The sequence below is a fragment of the Branchiostoma floridae genome, chromosome 2 (assembly GCF_000003815.2).
Source record: "Branchiostoma floridae strain S238N-H82 chromosome 2, Bfl_VNyyK, whole genome shotgun sequence".
In the NCBI taxonomy this organism is placed as follows: domain Eukaryota; kingdom Metazoa; phylum Chordata; class Leptocardii; order Amphioxiformes; family Branchiostomatidae; genus Branchiostoma; species Branchiostoma floridae.
In genome coordinates this window covers 14,546,256-14,565,929 of record NC_049980.1, presented here as the reverse complement: position 1 = coordinate 14,565,929, position 19,674 = coordinate 14,546,256, and the positions used below count along the sequence as shown (strand labels likewise).

Genomic DNA, 19,674 nt, shown 5'->3' with positions numbered 1-19,674 from the left:
AGACCAGCTAATCAAATAAAGCAATACAACCAAGACTGAATGCATGCCCAACAAACTTTTGCATTTGAACCTATTTTACTATGCATTCTTGAATTTTGATGGATGCAGGCAAGGCAATAGAATCAGTCTAAACTGTGAAAATCAAGCACTCGTGATTGGCTGCTCTTGTTTGCAGACGTCATTCCATGTATCCAGAAGAGTCAAATGCTGACACCAATGCATGAAGGGCTCACTGAGACCTATCCTCAGGCCACAGCAAGTAAATTTTATGGATGACATCAGCGCGCGCATTAATTTTTGCCTGATTTCAGAAAAAAAACAAGAATTTTTTTTCGCAGGGATGGTCAACATGACGATTAAGTACCAAAATGAGCAAATATATTGTGCTGTAGCCTGATAATTGTACTTGAAGAAGTGACACTTGCGAGGTACCCAGGACTGTAGTTGTAGAAATGAAACTTATTGGATAATTGTAAAAGTGACACCAATATGGAAGCTATGAGTGTGGTTACCAACTTTTAATTATTGGTGATGCCAGTCCACCACACTAGTGTCACTTTTACCACACCAGTACATGTTTTAAATACAGGAATGAATGCGTTGTTGCTCTCACTGATACCATGCTTTGTCCACTTAATTCTTTTTACAACAGTCATCACAACTTTATGCTGCCTATTTTTGGAAATGTAGCCATCTTGTTTTTTTTCACCCATCTTGTTTTTTTTCTCGCCCTATCGCACTATTTTTGCAGTCTGTAGAGGATGTCATCCATAAAATTTACTTGCTGTGGCCTAAATTGCAAAATATGCAGACCAAAAGTAATATCTCCCTGAAAATTAGTGAGGAAATTAGTAGAATCTTCTATTGGAACCTCATGTCATTCCTGCCAGTCTGGCCTTAATCTTCCCAGGCACTCACTTCCTGCCTGGACAGGAGAGTCCTACCTTGCATGAGCATGTCCCATTGTCAGCACAAGCACAGACATCGTTGGCATTGCAGGTGTTTGGGTCAGTCCCTGCCTGGTTACAGGTACACTCCCGACAGGTAGGGAAGTCAAAGTAACCAAACTGGCACATGTTGCACTGCCTCCCACTGAAGTCATCAAGGCACCTAAAATATGAGACAGAAACAGTTGCTTATTTCCTTTTCCAAAGGAGTATGGGATGAAGAAATCCATTTGGGTTTGTTTCCCCGTTACAGGTGACATTCACTAGCAAAATTTCTATCATACTCATTCACTGACGATTGAGGCTCATTCCCTTGTTAACGGCATAGAACATTAATCCGACACTTTCCAGCATTTTAAACAATGAACCATGAATAAACAAGCAGGCTTTTGTGCATTCCGGAAAGTATTTAGTGCATTTTCTACTATGTTTCCCCGGCCATTACTACACTTGCATTGGTCTCCCACTTACTGCAGAGTCGAGAGAAAATAACACTTCAAAGAGAGTGTAAATGATAGCAAGTCCCTTGGGATTCTATTCTCAGTGGAACATAAATCCGTCACAATAATATAACAAGGCTGATTATCAATGGACTTCATAGTTACAATGACAAATTTGTATCAATCGGCCGGCATTTACTCAAGGTTTAATTGGCAAATTGGCATGTCGGTAAACTGCCGGCATCGCGATAAAAACATGGCCCGAAAACGCATCAACCAGCGGCAAATCCGTTCTGCTGTTCCACTGCACGGTTATGACATTCTATGAAACTTTTCATCCACTGTTTGATAAGCAAATGGTGGTAAATACATTGTTTAGTGAATGGCTCCCCAAAAATTATACAGTTAAACCTGCCCAAGTCGACCACCCGGGGGACCGGGAAAAAACGGTCGATTTGGACAGGTGGTCGCTGAGAAGAGTATCAAATCAAAACATGCCCGATGCAAAGTATAAATGATTTCCGTTGTGCTTAATGGCAAATAGCAAGCACACTGCACGCACACAAAGAAGCGAGGTCTTTAATGTCAAATACAACACGCACATTGTAAATTGTAAATTTAACCCCAAGTTTTATCGAGCTTTTATTCGATACAGTGTTCTAAAGCTCAATATTTGTACACTAACGTTTTAGACAGTAAGGGAACTTTGATGCTGTCTGTTACCATACAAGCCTTTATGCGTTCTTGTGTTCTTGATCGCCTTATCTGAAATAACTACGGTGCACCTTTCGAATTCGATGCCCTATAGCGTACTCATCCACCGATGAATGTACAGTACAGTTGAACAAAAGCACTCACACACATCTTTCTTAAAAAGGTACATCTATGAGCTACACAGATCTTTCTTGAAAAAGTATGAGGCTATATACGTTTCAGCATTCGTTCACCTTATGATGATATAGATTTAAAAAAAAGCTTCTGTAACAACTAAATTCGGATTTTCTTACAACGAAATTTCCTCCCATATTACAGTAGACTGCCCCATTGACCCACCCATTGACCGCCGCCATCTGTATTCTGAACATAACATCGTAATGGCAGTCAAAATCCGACGCAAACTGGCCGATTTCGGCACAAAATCGCGCTAGTTATGATCAAAAATCGATGAAAACCTCAATTTTGAAAATGATGCGGTCGTTATGGGTCCCAATTTGGGCCGGTCGCGGTCGCGTTGGCCAGGTGGTCGTTGAGAAAAGGTCGCTTAATGCTTACGTCAATGGGAAAAAAATTCGGGACGGAGAAAAAGCGGTCGAAATGGCCAGGTGGTCGCTGAGAAGAGGTGGTCGCTCGGGCAGGTTTGACTGTATACCTATATATATGTCCCTATGTGGGGCTGTTGGTATCGCCCGAGATCCATCTTGCTGAATATTGGGATGTGAGCATTTTCAGATTGGGGGTGCTGAATGAAGATGCACGTTTTCAAAATGGTGCCTGCATTCGAGAGGCCGACGATAAGCATACCAAAGCCTGACGCTATACTTGATGGACAAACATTCCAAGGCATGTTGGTTGTCATCGATGGACAGTTGATTGATTTGTTGTTTATTCACTGTGATTATGGTTTTGTGATGTAAAGACGTAAAGTAGAATTCCTCGAAATTATGACCACTGTCCCCCTTCCACGGCTTCATTAACGGCAGGAAAACACACCGGTAGACTGATTTACTTGTCGCTCCAAAATGCGATCTTTGAGAGCTCAAAATTTCAAGGTTTTATGTCAATTACACTTTACTAGTTTTATAAAGCACTAGAAAGAACTTGCATACCAGAGCTAAATTTTTAATGACAGATAGGTTATGAAAAGTGTCTAATAAAAGGGGTGTCGTATTTATGTTTCCTAGCGTTATATGTCATCTTTGGAAGTTTAATCGTTTTGACAATAGCCAGATTAGGTTTGAAAATGCCAGTCTTATGAACTGACCTGCACTGTCCAGTGGTCAGATCACAGTCATTTCCTTCTGATCCCACAGGATCACAGTCACAGGGGGTACAGCCATTCAGCCCATCCCAACCAAAGGTCTCGGGTCTGCAGCTCTCACAACGGATGCCTACTGTGTTCGGCGGGCAGATGCAGTCTCCGGTTTGGTCATCACAGAAGCCACCAGTACTGGAGCAGTCACAGGCTGGATATAACACAACAAAGTGTTGTGTACAAAATATAACAACTATTCTTGCCCCCATTTAAAACCTATTGTTTCTATAGAGACTTTTTTCATCAGCACTATATTACAAGAAAAACACTTGCCTGTAATAAAGAGAGAAACAGATACCTTATACAATCTATAAGCAAATTCTAGTGCTATACATCTCATAGTAATGGATAACCTAAGATGTCAAAAGCTCATTCGGGGCCATTCCCTGTTTGGGACCTTGAAGCAATACCCATTAGCAAATATTCACTGACAAAAAAACCTTTATACAAACATAGACCTACTGTACCACTAGCCCTATTGTCCCAGGCAAGTGAAAGTGCTGTTCAGGTAAGTGCATGACCTACCCCACTTGCCCGATCGGGCAAGTAAGATTTTTCCATTGAGTGAGATTTTATACTACAATAATGTTACCTTCTACAGTCATGACATCCAGCAATGGTCAACAGCTGAGGGCGGAGCACGAGAGGCAGTAATAAGAATTCCATTGCTGGAAGTGACAATGCATATAAAAGTGACAGTCATGATCATTTGAATTTTGGGCAAGTGAAAAGTGGGTTCCGGCAAGTAAATTTTCTATGTGCTTGTGCGATAGGACAAGTGAATTTTAGAAAACTTGTCCAACCCTGAACTTCCATGCCCACAAGCTTAAGTCCACATGATGACTTTCTTACCCTTGCATCCATCCTCAGAGAAGCCGTAGAAGCCGACTTCACAGCGGTCACACTGCTGTCCTCCAACACCAGGTTTGCAGCGACACTGTCCATCCTCATCACACTGGGTGGACAGGGAGCCTGTACTGTCACAGTTACAGGCCTGACAGCCTTCCCCAGAGTTTATACCAAAGAACCCCACCTGTGGGGACACAAAAGTAATGAATTAACTATTTTCTGACCAGGTACAGTAGTCTATTTGAGCCTTTTGTCAGAGTGGACCGAGTAAAAAAATTGCAATTATGGGTGCCCCATACATTTGTATGTCTGTGCATTTTTGATGCGGTCAAACTGTGCTGTAGGGCACTATAGCTTGAAGACACGTGTTCTACATGCATATGATTAAATGTGACGCCACAGAAGCAGATGATTGCTCATTCATTGCCAAAGACTGGAGTTGGACATTTGGGAATTTTGTGTTCAAGATTAAGAGTTCTATTTTGCTGCTGAAATGCTATTACTGTTAGCTTTATTGTGACTACAACAATAGAAAAAAATAGGCTAGACTGGAACTCACGGCACACTGATCACAGTCCCGGCCAATCACATTGGGTCTGCAGCGGCACTGCCCGGTGTTCAGGTCACAGTCTTCCTGGTAGGACCCACGTGGGTGGCAAAGGCATCCTACAGCACAAAAATGTAGAGCAACAGAATTTTAGTCTTCTACATACTGAACTACCAATCCACAGGTGCCAATGGAGAACTGAGAAGTCTCCTGCAATACGGCAAAAGTTAAAAGAAATCTTTCACATCTATTGGCCAAAAGTCAGTTATCTTTTGCACTATGAACGTGACATCAAAATGTCTTAATGTTGTGTTTTAAAACTGTGAAAGAATAACTTATCAAAGCACACCATACATTGTTTACCATCTCCAGACTGATTGTCAGTAAAGGTTGTATTTTCAACATAAACAAGTGTACAGCAGAGGAAATCAGGAAGGTTAAATTCCTTACGCTGACAGTTCTTGGCATTGATGGCATCTCCAAAGTACCCATTAGCACAGCGTTCACATTCATCGCCTACTGTGTTGCCTATGCACTTCAGACACTCGCCGGTGATGGCGTCGCAGTTGCCTTCATCGGTAGGGTCAATGTTGCCGTTACAGATGCACTGTTTGCAAACATTCCCCACCTCAAGGGGGTTGCCAAAATAGCCGTCAGCACACCTGGTAATGATAAAAATGGAACATTAAGTCAATAATGAAAACAAAAAAGGAATTGACACTTCAAAGGGAAATGTGACAGTGCATTAGCTGACAATACACTTAGACAATAGACAATTAATTCACATAGCATCAAATTTGCATTAGCGACAGGCTACCGTGTATGAAAGATGGTTAAACAATTATAGAGGACTGTATATGTGCATGGTCACAATATCAGCTAGTTAGCTACCTAGCCACCCCAGTGTATTGCTTTTGTTGCAATTCTAATAAATTCAAAGAAAGTTGACAGTTACTTTTCGCATTGGAAACCTTCATGTCCGGGTGGGCAGCGGTCACAGAAGACTCCCCCATCCATAGCCACACAGGTGGGGCTGAAGTTGTTGGAGGACTCCACCAGGGGGCAGGCACACCGGGAGCAGTCGTCGGGCGTTCCTCGGGTGGCGTCTCCATAGTAACCGGGAGCGCAGACCTCGCAGTTTCGTCCGGCTGTGTTGTGCAGACAGCTCTGCACAAGGGCAGAATTTGACAGATACGACTGCATTGCGTATCCACAAGAGAAGTCAGAGAGAAGTTTAGTTCACACCACACCCTAGCAGTGAGCACCTAGCATCACCTGGTTCTGCACATTAGTTGCTGTTAGATGTAGTTGTCCTGAGGGTGCCAGCATCGAGTTCAGCAGGTTGTTATTTACATATCATCCAACAAGTGTTAGAAGCACATTGTCTATATTAGGAAAGATTACATTCTAGTTCATATTATTCTACAGCTTTAGTTTTCACATCTAATGCTTGACTTAAACTACTTGTTAATCTTACCAAACATGTTCCTGTCACATCATCACACTCTTCTGCATGGCCGTTACACTGACAGGGTTCGCACTGCCCTCCGTACAGCTGCCCGTTCACACGTCGGTAGCCCTTAATGCACCCTTCACAGGACAGGCCAGTGTAACCAATCGGGCACTGACATTGTTCCACATCAGATGCCAAAGTGGGGCCCACAGCATCTGTAGAGGCCGACTCCATGCTTACAGAACTCAAGCTGTGGGAAACAACATGTCCATACTTGGACTAGTCCTAATGTACAATACTGATGATAACATTGACTATTACAAACCTCTGTTCCAGGACAGAATGCTGCCTGCCGTCTGCGGGTCCAAAGTGTAAAAATTCCACACAATAAAGAACTCTGAATTTCGACACAAGTAACGGAAGAAAAATAATTTTTCGTAGTCTTAAAATGACAGAGTCAACAAAAGAAATTAACAGCATACAAGTAGGCACCCAAACAATAAATGAGTGAGACAGATAAAAATTTAAAGCTGAAGACAGATCTGCCATAAGAAGTCTCCAAAAATACATAATATCTAGGGTGCAGGTGGACAATTTGTAACTGCTTTTTATTGTAGTATCAATTCTTGCCAAGTATCATTCACAAACGAAATTACATGTCAGAAATTATTCAGAACATTTCCCCTTTTACAGTACATTGAAAACAGACTGGAGCTGATTAGTCCCAAGCTGAAACAGTAAAGCTCTACCTTGATTCCACAGGGTTGGTGTTGTACGTTGCCCTGATCAACAGCTTGGTCACATCAGCCAGGACTGTCATGAGCTCAGTGCGGGAGATTCGTGCACCAACGTTGAAGGCAGAGTTGGGGTCCGCATACTCCCTCCATCCACTAGGGATGAGGTAGACAGTGACAGTCTCCTCCACACTTGGGCCCACCTGTCTGTTCTCTGTGTATGTGATGCTCCTCCCATTACCCTATGGGAATATGGGTCAGTTGATTAAAGGCATGGTTTATCAACTTTATGACATGACATGTTATGATAATGAAAACACCAGCATAGAAAGATTTCCTTCAACAGAAGTGGTTCAATTTGCTGAACCAATACTAATGCCAAGACAACCTGAACACCATTCACCAATTTGTTGATAAACTCAAATGTCTTTTGTACATGTACATAAACAGATTGTGATAAGTATTATAAGAGCAACCCCAAATACCCAAAATAATCCGCATAATGTAGCAAAACATACCAATAATGAACCCAGGAGTCCTATGCGGTCTTGTTTGCACAGTCATGTCAAGCCAAATAAGCAGGTCACAAGTTACACAAATGTGACAAATAAGAAATGCAGAAGAAACAAGAGAATGGAAAGACAATAAAGGAGGAAGACCATTATTCTTGTTCTTAAGTTCTGGTTTCCTCTTACGTTCATACCTTCGAGGCTGTGCCTCTGTTGTCTTGTAGATTATCCTCCTACCCCCTCCCTAGTACCATCGATAGTGGGGAAGGCAGGAATACACACAGATGGAAGAATGGATAGATGGAAAGTAGGAAAGAGCAGACACGAACATTAGCAGCTAACTAGAAAGTGTGGCAGATTTACAAACACATAGGTGGAAATGTAACGAGAATATATGGTGTGAAAGGAGACAGTGAACAGAAGGAAAACACAAACATTCAGCAAACATAAAGGGAAATGAAAGCAATGTCTGGAAGGAAACCTCACAACTTTGGAAACTAAAACACCAAAATTGGATTGACTTCTGCTATGTCAGTAGGAGGTATGTCGAGGTGTTAAAAAAATGAAAGTTGTCTGTGCAATTAGCTTACAGTCTTTGGTGAATAATTACCTCCATGATAACATCAATATCCACAGTGGGTCTTGCTGAGGGGTCCCCGATATCACCTCGGTCAGATGTCCTGTACGACACTGTATACCGTAGTACTCCGCCATACGACTCCAACTGGGAAATAAACATGTCTCAGCATGGCCTAGGATGTTTTTGAGATGTGCAATTATGTAACATTTACCTGACCTTTGAACTGACACCTCCTTAACTGTACTCCAGCAACAAGCTTTAACTTACCATCTCAATCACTTCACAATGCCTGTTAGTATCTTCTCCCATTAGTTTTCAAGCCAGATCATTTTTGATCATTATCTTTTTAATTCAATATCTCATGCAAATAAGGTACAGTACGCGCACTATTCAACTTTCCTGGAGAATTATTTAACTCCTACCGCTTTGACACATAATTCAGTTTGTAACAGTCTTGAGCTGGTGTCACACAGCAGGAAGGAAGCTTGACTGACAAGACTTTTAGAGATCGGACTACTAAGTATACATGTATATGCTGGTCAACCAAAAACACCTTTCATATAGCCGGGAAGATTTTAAGGCATAAAATATGCTTAACCTGTCTTTTTTTAAATTTGGTAACTTTCTGGCAATCAACAAAAGTCACCCACAGGTTTTCGACAGAGTAATGCTGGCTAACTGAAAGGACAGGATTGGTTACTAACCTGGTTGCCGAGGTATTCCCTAGGAGCACTCCAGTAGTACAGACTCCCCAGGTCTCTGGCAGCTTCGAAGTGCGGCACAGTGATGCGGTTGAAGCCATCATCCCTGGGGTACACAAACCTGTCCCCCTGGGGTGCCCTGACTGTCCAACCCAGCATGGTGGTGATCTACATTTGTAGTAGAAGCAGAGGGAATAGTAAGTGGGCTGCTGCATTCTCATCAGAAAAATGTGCCCTGGCTAAAACTTGCACATGAATGTGAATGACTGTCAACGCAAAGAAGGTGGCAACAGTCCTGTGTAAGTAAGATACTGCGGTATATACAATGCATCTTAAAGTTTGTTTCTGTACACTGTTTAAATATTTTAAGCAGGCTTAACATCCATTGGCATAATACCGGTCGGTTTACTGCAATTTCTCAAGCAATGCTAATTTGGCAAATGATCAACGCATCGTTACATGTTGCTGTTACAGCTTACCTTTGCCACTTTTTTTTTTTTTTTTTTTCGGCACTTTATTACATGTCACAGAAAGCTGTACAATATGTAGCTTATATCATATTTCTAAGAATACATTCTGATTTGAAAATTTTCAGGATGATTTCTGCATCTTGACATAGTGAATTCGGGGATGACACTGTAGACTTATATTTTACAATGGATAGTTTCGCAACTAGCAGCAGTTCATTGATGTACCGAAACTTGTTTAACATATGAGGGTTGTATCCAAAAATAATGTCATGTACAGTGAGAGATATGGAATAACTAAACAAACTTTCCACATAATCCCATAATGGTTTAACAATTTTACAGTCAAAGAAAAAATGCTTTATATATTCTATAATATCGCAAAAAATACACTCATTATTTTCTACAATTCTCATCTTATGCAACAATATTTTGGTCGGATAAATATTATGCAAGATCTTCCATTGCAAACTAATAAGTTTGGGTTCTTTAGTGGTAAAGAAGGGAGATTTCCATAGTACATGCCAAGTAATGGAACGAAAATCGTACATAGGAAATCGTTTCTCCCAGAAATTCTGTGAGACAGGGACTGCTTGGTATTGCATGATACAGAAATTCTTAAAGAAGATAGAGTCTTGTAGGGTTAAATATTGTTACTTTTTGTTCAGGGTCATGTAGGGTTAAAGATTGTCACTTTTTGCTCAGGGTCATATGGGGTTAAAGATTGTTACTTTTTACTCATGTTCATGTAGGGTTAAAGATTGTTACGTTTTTGCTCAGGGTCAAGTAGGGTTAAAGATTAACTTACTTTTTGCTCAAGTTCATGTAAGGTTAAAGATTGTTACTTTCTGCTCATGTTCATGTTGGGTTAAAGATTGTTACCTTTTTGCTCAGGGTCACGCAAGGTTAAAGAGTGTTACTTTTTGCTCAAGCATTTGTTAACTTTTGCTCAGGGTCATGCATGTTGGGTTAAACGGAAAAGTTCGCTATAGAAGGCGGAACCCTTCCAAACTTCTGCGGGTGGAACGCCGCGCCAACGGCCGCGGCTCAGAATACTATATATATCCTAAACCTTCCTGCCAGAAGGGTAACCTCTCATTTTGACACTGACCGTCTTGGTGGGCAGACGTACAAGTGATATGCTCCCGCGGTAAAACAAGCCGCCGCCAATGTCAGGCGTTTTAGGTTACAAATTGGCGACACAATGAAAACACACAACACTGCAACTGTAGTTACTTGTACCGCAGCGGTTTACGCCTACTCACGTCCATTACTGACCAGTAACATGTACCTGTAGTCAACCCGTACAACTGTAGCAGTGTGTGTGCGGTCCAATACATCACTAGCGTACGTAAGTACGTGACTCAGAGTTGCAGTAACTAAGAATATAAATTTCTGACTCGTGCCCTTCAGTTACATACAGTCCGTAGCGTTACATACAGTAACGTTACATTTCACTGTGTACAAGCCGAACTCCCTCCCGCATACGTATTTACAACTAACGTTATATCACATGACAAGATAACAAACTATCGTTTGTTGCCGATCACACAATCTTATCCTTGGGTGTACGTAACTTGCTTCAGACTTGTTGAACGAAAGACTTGCCCCTTAGTTTAGAAAATACAAGTGTTGATATTTTTTTTGGTCCAACATGAAATCCCAAACATGTTCAGTAGTGACTCTCACTCAACAGTGGCAAGGTCATGAAAGGGACGTCGGGCAGTAACAGAGAACTCGGCGTCATAGACACAATAAGGAACAAGGACACTGTGTGTATGGTGTACCCTGGTCATTTCATATTTCTTCACCGGATTCTAAATCCTATCCATGAGAAGAAAATGTCGATTTCACGAGTAGAGTAATGGTTTTGGGGAGGGGAGGTGAACAGTAATTCGAATTTGTTACGGTAAGAAAACAGCTTCACACGGAGCGCTGACTCCAGTGTATCGGGAACAAAGCAGAAAGTTGGGACTATTTGTCGACTAATTTCACATAAATCTGAGCTCACATAAAATCAATATAAAATCAATATAACGTACCCTAATGCTGCTGAAGTCAACTACAGTGTATTTTGGAGAAGGGGCTGCACGAGCAACCTCCATGGAGGAGCTCTACAGAGCTGACCTCCATGGAGGTTGCTCGTTCAGCCCTCCAGCTCCACCGTGCGAGCTCTATGCGCTATGAATACAAACACTTGGTTCTCGTCACCTTCATGGAATTTTTAGTACGACATGGAGGAGGTTCTCTCGTAGAGGACAAACAACCGGACTGAACTAGCAGCTGTACGAAAAAACATGGTACACGGGCTGTGAATGTTTTTTGATTCACGTCACCCAAAACCAATTGATCTTAGCGCTCTATACAGTAACAGAGGGCTGTTTGAGTAGCGCTCTACGGGTTATGTCTGTAAACACTTGGTTCACGAAACCCAAAACAAATCGGTCTTAGGGCTCCATTCAGAGATACTGTAAACAACAAACACACGGAGCCGATAGCTGTTTGAGCAGCTCCACGGGCTATATGTCGGAATGTAAACACTTGGTTCACGTCACCATCAACAAATCGGTGTTTAGGGCTCTATACAGGGATACTGTAAACAACAAACACACTGAGCCGATAACTGATCGAGCAACTCCACGGGCTATATGAATGTAAACACTTGGTTCACGTCACCATCAACAAATCGGTGTTTAGGGCTCTATACAGGGATACTGTAAACAACAAACACACTGAGCCGATAACTGATCGAGCAACTCCACGGGCTATATGAATGTAAACACTTGGTTCACGTCACCATCAACAAATCGGTGTTTAGGGCTCCATATAGAGATACTGTAAACAACAAACACACGGAGCCGAAAGCTGTTTGAGCAGCTCCACGGGCTATATGAATATAAACACTTGGTTCACGTCACCATCAACAAATCGGTGTTTAGGGCTCCATACAGAGATACTGTAAACAACAAACACACGGAGCCGAAAGCTGTTTGAGCAGCTCCACGGGCTATATGAATGTAAACACTTGGTTCACGTCACCATCAACAAATCGGTGTTTAGGGCTCTATACAGGGATACTGTAAACAACAAACACACGGAGCCGATAACTGATCGAGCAACTCCACGGGCTATATGAATGTAAACACTTGGTTCACGTCACCATCAACAAATCGGTTTTTAGGGCTCTATACAGGGATATTGTAAACAACAAACACACGGAGCCGATAACTGATCGAGCAACTCCACGGGCTATATGAACGTAAACACTTGGTTCACGTCACCATCAACAAATCGGTGTTTAGGGCTCTTTACAGGGATATTGTAAACAACAAACACACAGAGCCGATAGCTGTTTGAGCAGCTCCACGGGCTATGAATGTAAACATTTGGTTCACGTCACCCAAAACAAATCGGTCAGAGGTATGTCCAAGCAGCGCTCCACGGGCTTTGAATGTAAAAATTTGATTCAAGTCACCCAAACAAATCGGTCTTAGGGCTCTATACGGTAAACGGAGGGCTGTTTGAGCTATATATGTAAACATCTGGTTCACGTGAATTACCCAAGAAAGTGAATATTTTTTTCTTCAAGCGGATTTTTGGTCACAGAATAGTGAGTTGGGAAAAGTACTAGTAGTCGGAATTTATCGGTTCGCTCCCTTCACGTGGTGACCCAACCTCTGCTGAGAGAATACTGATACTTGTTTGCCATTGTAAAGAATGCAGAAACTTCGCACCTTTATGCTAATTCTGTTTTGGTTTACTTCAGGCTCAGCCCTGTAACAAGTTTGTAGACATCTTTGGCAAATTATCCTCCTTTGCTGGCTAATTCCTTCCCCAGCTTATGTTACTTTTTTAATGCCACCGGAGAAATCTGCTTGGAGATTAACATTTTTGGTTCAATACGAAAAAAACAACACATATGGCTTCATAAAGATATATTTTTACCTGTTATGAGGAGATCTCTAAAGAAGGGGTGCCTGCTTTTATAAGAATACAAATGTATAACGGCTTTCGTAAAATGTACGAATTTATAGTTATTTTATACGATTCATTACCAAAAAACACACGGATTTGAATTCAAAATGAGCTTTGCGAAATGCACACTAAATTTGCGACTAGTAGAGCTCTTATGCATTCCGTAAAAACAAGGACGTTCTATAAGACATTGGTAAAAACAACCCATTAGTTGAATGAAGCGGTTTGTTGGCTCTCACCAGGAAACCCGAAGTTCGCACCTCCGTGCTAATCCGAAATCGCCCTTACCACACCAGGACACTGACGCCGGAAGCAGCTGGCTTATCGTCGTATAACTTTGCAAGCAGATGTTGGTCGAGTAAAATTTCCCCGCTGGTCCTACCGGCATATGAGATGTTCACAATGTTGAAGACTCTACTAACCTGTACATGCTAGATTGGAGAGTGGGTCATGTAGTCTGGTAGAGCAAAAATGATATAAGGTCCTTGGGAAGAGTACTATAATGTCAAAGTACAGTTTTCGCAAACTATCTTTGACTACTAGTATTGAATCAATATTAATCTCAAAGGTTTTAATATTGAACACAAGTTTGTAAGCTCTTTACAATTCAGGCAAAGGACACCTTTTGTGATCACTACACTCCTTCGTCTGAGTTTGGTGCTTATTAAGTCTATTAACCTTAGGCCTGATCTGATTGGCGATCAAAGAAACACACAAATCTGACTTAATTCATATGAGTTTTACGGAATCCATACGAACCTTTAGAGCTCGTATGAATTCCGCAAATATGTCCTGAATACACCCCTGTAACGACAGACATGGTACATCATGTATGCTTCACCTTCAAGAAATCATATTTCTCAAACAACCCCCTTCCCACCACACTCACAAACACGACTGTAACAATGATTTTTCTCTTTCATGGCAAATCAAAACAACCCTTTCATTGAATGAAGCAATCGGTGAAATGTTTTTCGCTCTCGCAAGGAAAGCTGGAAGTTCGCACCCCGTGCTAATCCGACGGACATCGGCTTTACCACGCCGAAAACAGCTTCCTGACTAGAGAGGCCTATAACTTTCCAAGCAGAGGTTGGTGCAGAAAAGTGTGATCCTTTACTCCAATGTCACTTTCTCCATTGGTCCTACCAGCACATGTGAAGGTCAAGATGTTCTCTACAAACCTGTACATGCTGGCTTGGTCATATAGTCCGTTAAAGTGATAAAGTCAAAGTACAAGCCTTAGGTTTTAATATCCAACACTAATGGTGGGTACAAGCAAGGAGGTGAGAAAACTTTCTTAGTACGAGGTTTGCAACATTGGTGGGTACTGTAGTTATAAACCATCATTACTACATACCAATTATCAAGTACCATTATATAATCTATATCATTATTCTATTGGAGAACTTTGCACGCTAATATGAGGTTTCTCCCATTCAAGCACGTATCCCGCTCCACTTAGATTGTACCCGCAGTCGCCTTCGGTGCACTGTCTTCGAACGGGACTGTATTTAATGGGGGGATCTTGGTTCGCGATTTTAAACACTACATAAGTTCTCTTAGACATTACATAAGTTCGAGCAAGGACGTTCGAGGAAGGGGGTTTGCCGAGGAAGGGTGTTCGCTTAGGAAGGGAGTTTGCCGAGGAAGGGAGTTTCGCCTTCCACAGCAAACTGGCACAAGACAACCTAGCCAACGTTGAAAATCGTAACCCCAATAATAACCAGACCTGTTCGAAGACTGCAACTGAGGATATACTAGTACCCGCAGGGGGTTTATACATATATCATTCCCTTCGTGAAACGAAGGGTTTGTTTTGAGTGCGGTTTTTGTGTGAGAGGGACGTTTGTCAACCTGATAACTGGGGAAGGTATGAATGGATTGTTTTGATATTTGGTATGTGGGTAGGGTTAGACATGACGAAGGAATGGTAGGAATTGCGTTACGGCAGGGCGCTCTAGCGGAGTATTATTGTACTGCAACAGAACTTCCGGTTTTGATATTTTTTTTTCGGGACTTGTTTGGGTGATGATTTTTAAGCGGTAGGTAGCTGTGTAAAGGAATAGTAAGACGTATAAGTTTTGGCCACCTAGGGGTTTTGCTGGGGCGGTGAAAGTCATTCTTGTGTTAGGTTTTGAGAAGGAATAATGCAAGCAGGGGTCGATGGATCGGAATGACTGTAGGTATGCAGATAGCTTACGTAGTGATGTATATAATTGTATAGTTATTATGCAAATTAGGAGGTAATTAGCAGGATGCAATAGGTATGTGTGTAAACCGTTGTAGGGTGCGTGTCTGTGGACAGAAAATCTCCTGAACGGCAAGACAGATTGAGCTGATATTTGGTATGTGGGTAGCTCTTGAGAAGGTGAAGAAACGTGCGTGGCGTTTTATCGTTTAGTGGCTTTTGACGGTTTTGCCGGGGATGTTTGTAGTTGGAAAATAGGTCCGGCAGTGAACCAGTGTGACTATATTTGGGTGTAATGGTGTAATGGTTCTATATTTAGGTGATTACGTCATGCCAGCGTGGGCTGGAGTTGTGCATGGACCTACCCAACCCCACAGGAAGTGACCCCCAAGGTCATAGTTGCGGCAGACGTTAGTATCGAAGACTACAAGAAAATGGTTTATAGGGATAGTACATTATACATGATGGGGTGTACATGTATCCCATAAGATTTGATAATCTGTAGACCAAGAATAAGGGCAATGATGATATTGTATACAGGGGCGTATATCATACGTTTTAAAAGGGTTTGTACATGTAACAGTTACTACCGGTACAATACATTGCTGGATAAAGTTACGTAAAGTTTATGTACGAAGTGGAGCAGGGTTAAGTGTTTTTCACAGTAACTTGTAGTCATTGATATGATTGTTTATAGGGACTGTACATTAGACATATGGGATACACAATGTAGTGGACTGCATTGTGAAATAAAGAATGTTACATCATCATTGTTGCAAGCAACAAGTCGGCAATAATGATATGTAACGCAGGAGTCGTATATTATACGTAAAGGGGGTTGTACAAAAGCTATTATTACTTTGTGGAAAGGTCCATGCAATGTATCAAGTCGTCAATATTTGTTTTATCTCGATAGCCCATTATACACATTGGAAGTATATAACGTACTAAATTGTGGAGCTAGGCAGCAATTTGCATATTAGATAATATGTTGCAAGTTCCTGCCCGGGGGCTAATTGCAGGTCAAACAACATGTATAACAAGGAAAATACAAAGGTGCTAGGAACTACATTCTATGACTATGCTGTGCTGTGCTACTGAAGTGTACATTATACTGATTTTGTTGGGTTTGATTTCTTCTTTTTAGGCAGTGGAAGACGAATTTACCCACTTCTTTTATAATGTGTGGGTTCTTTGATTTTAACAATACAATGGATTTCTCGTTATCAGCAATAGTTCGAAAGTAAGCGTGTATTTTGGATACACTCATAAATAGTTGGTTTCTTATATCATCATAAAAAGAACAATTGGAGATAAAATGACTCTCGTCTTCCACAGCATTTGAGGGACAATATTTACAAATCCTCTCAGACACAGGTAGCTTCATATATCTCCCCTTTTCTATTTCCAGGGGTGGGCACTAATTCCAATCTTACAGGTAGCGGAACGTTGCTCAAAGTCACAAAGTTCGAGATATTTCTCTATACAATATTCGGTTTTACATTTTCTGTAAAATCTGAGCTTGCCAGTATCGGCAGACAGATTATGGAAGAAAGTTTCAATATACATATCTGAAAACCTTGTCCTTAATAGATTGTATTATGTGTTGAGGATCATAGTTAGTGCTATCACCATATAATAAGTATGAGTAGCCACAGTGATCGAAGATTAACTCGCTGTAATAAAGTCCGTCGACGACTGTTTGTCAGAGATGTATGTTGTAATCGGAGAGTATCAACTTGTAGTGGGTGTGTATCGGTGTCTAGTTGTTTTAAGTGTGTCCATAATTTTACAGTTCACAGGGATATATCTAAATCTAATGGGAACCTTTCTAGTTCTGCTCTGGCTGCTTCATTACCTCCATGAAATGTCATGGAGGTTATATTTTACCCTGCGTTTGTGTGTCTGTCTGTGTGTTTGTGTGTGTGTGTGTAAACAAAATAACTCAAGAACGGTTGGATGGATTGGTTTCATACTTAGTGTGTTGGTAGTGTGTGATGAAAGCTGGAAATGATTAGATTTTGGGCCCCCTAGCGGCTCCCCTTGGTACTGCAGCGCAACTTCCGGTTTTGCTATCTCGGTGTTCTGAACATGCCATGGTCACGATTTTTTAGTATTAGATAGCTCTTGTGCTCAGGAAGAAATGACATAAGTTTGGGCCCCCTAGCGTTTAGTTTTGGGATAGCAGGGGCATTTTTGTCAAAAATTTCTGAAGAGGATAACTCAAGAAGGGAACAACGGATTTTCATGATTTTTGGTATGTAGGTACCTCAGACAATGTTGTACAAAATGAAATACTAATTATGCAAAATAGGAGCACATTGGCATAATTAATGAGAATATTCTATCATAGCAGTTTTTTCAATGGTATCTCTTGGTTCCAAGACATGCTATGGTCTTGACATTTAGGTGCTAGATAGCTTTTAGTGCCATAAACAAGTGGGGCAAGTTTCAGCCCCTAACATTTAATTGTGGAACTGCAGGGGTGTTTTTGTCAAGACATTCCAAAGAGGATAACTGCAGAAAGGAACGACGGATTGCCTGCATTTTAAGCATGCAGGTAGCTTAGGTAAAGATGTTCATAATGATATACATGTTATGCAAATGAGGACTTAATTTGCATAATTAATGAGGAAATTGTATAGTTCCATTGTTTTCCATAAGGCCATGTTGATTTGATTATATGGATGACATCCGCGCTCGCACCAATTTTCGGCCGTTTCCAAAAAAAAAGTTTTCGACCACACAATGAATTGTGCAAAGCAGCTGTAAAATGAGCTCAAATATTCTGTAGATTGAAAAAAAAGTATCAGAAAACAGATAATCATAGTCTAATGCCATAGAATGCCAAAATAAATCTAAAGTCAAAGAATAAGATGTGAAAGGACAGAAAAAAAATCTACTGTTGGTAGGGTGAGGTACCAGTACAGAAAATTCAGGTCCCGTTCAGGTCCAGAGGATCATTTCCAGGTCCGGACATGAACCTGGACCTGACTCTGTGGAAACTTGAGAACTGGCAATACTCAAAACAATGGTAATTGGTCAGTTTTGCTACAAAGGAGTCTGTTTGGTGGATTATTGGACTCCCACTGCATTTTAAAATCTCCATGTAATAAAGGCTAACTGTCTCCGTACCTTTGACTGTAGAAACTTGGTACAATTGACTATAAACTCTACTTGACTTCCTTTTGTTGTCTTCTTGGCCCCGGTAAGACCCCAAATGCCTGCCGACATAGTGTGTCCATTTTGTAATTGGCGAAACCTGTTCCTCTGATTTTTTTCCAGGTCGGTTTTTTTTCGGATTGGTCCAAGAAGAAAAAAAATGTCTTGCACCCGTATGATGTACTGGTCCGTACACCTAACTGTTGGTATACCATACTATGTGTGTTTAGTCCTATGCTAAACCTTCCTGGCCACTTTGATTTCATACTGGAGGCAACTTTTTTTTTTGGCCAAACTTTTTTTTTATTCGCTCGCTCGCATCAGTTATGGAGTTCCCAGAGGATGTCATCCATATAATCAAATCAACATGGCCTAACTGGACCTCAATACATGTAGCACATGTTAATTATGATAGGTGGAATATAAGCAGATACCAAATATGGTAATGAGGAACTTATTTGCATAATTTATGTAAAAATTGCAAAACCACTTTATCATTGATAATGGGAATTTTATAACTGTGACATGTGTACGTTAGTCAATGATGAACAACACCATGCATAAATTATGTTAATTTGTTAGTCAATTGCATGAAATTTACGAAAGCTCTAAAATTTCATGGAGGTATGAGGTCGCCGAACTCTAGTTACTACTGTTTCTGTGCACACCAAGTACATTCTTGCAGAAGCGGTTCTGGGAATTTTCAATAGGGGGTCTTTGCCCCAGATTTCACATCCATACAGAACTATTAGTTTAATACAAGTGTCGAATATTCTTAGTAGGCACTTTGGAGAGAGACAGCCGAACGGAGTAGCGATTTGAGACTGAACATAGCCTTTCGTGATCTTTAGAGATAAAAAAATCATGACGATCTGTCAACCCTTCCCGTGTTATTACCCTCCAAAGAGATGATGCAATTGCGCGAAAAACCTGCTGTAAATTTCGGGAATTCTTACCAATCGGACATACTAGTACACTACTCAGTTAGGCTAATATTTCTCTCTTTGTTAGTTACATGTATCTTATCTTTGAGTATCTAGATCTGCTATTATGAAATGAAGTAGGCTTATAAATTGTCCTCATTTTTTAT

The 19,674-nt window shown here is 41.1% G+C and overlaps 1 protein-coding gene across 1 annotated transcript in view; it reads right to left on the bottom strand.

Moving 5' to 3' along the window:
- The window catches only part of LOC118408556 (laminin subunit alpha-2-like), a 108,638-nt gene that overhangs the window by 59,000 nt on the left and 29,964 nt on the right, over window positions 1-19,674 (bottom strand). The window contains exons 13-22 of the mRNA XM_035809368.1: window positions 8,796-8,960; window positions 8,122-8,235; window positions 7,018-7,244; window positions 6,293-6,518; window positions 5,771-6,012; window positions 5,266-5,477; window positions 4,828-4,934; window positions 4,272-4,452; window positions 3,369-3,570; window positions 945-1,110 (exon numbers count right to left, since the gene is read on the bottom strand). Of these exons, the coding sequence (XP_035665261.1) occupies window positions 945-1,110; window positions 3,369-3,570; window positions 4,272-4,452; window positions 4,828-4,934; window positions 5,266-5,477; window positions 5,771-6,012; window positions 6,293-6,518; window positions 7,018-7,244; window positions 8,122-8,235; window positions 8,796-8,960 (1,842 nt within the window). The remainder of the gene's footprint in view (window positions 1-944; window positions 1,111-3,368; window positions 3,571-4,271; window positions 4,453-4,827; window positions 4,935-5,265; window positions 5,478-5,770; window positions 6,013-6,292; window positions 6,519-7,017; window positions 7,245-8,121; window positions 8,236-8,795; window positions 8,961-19,674) is intronic.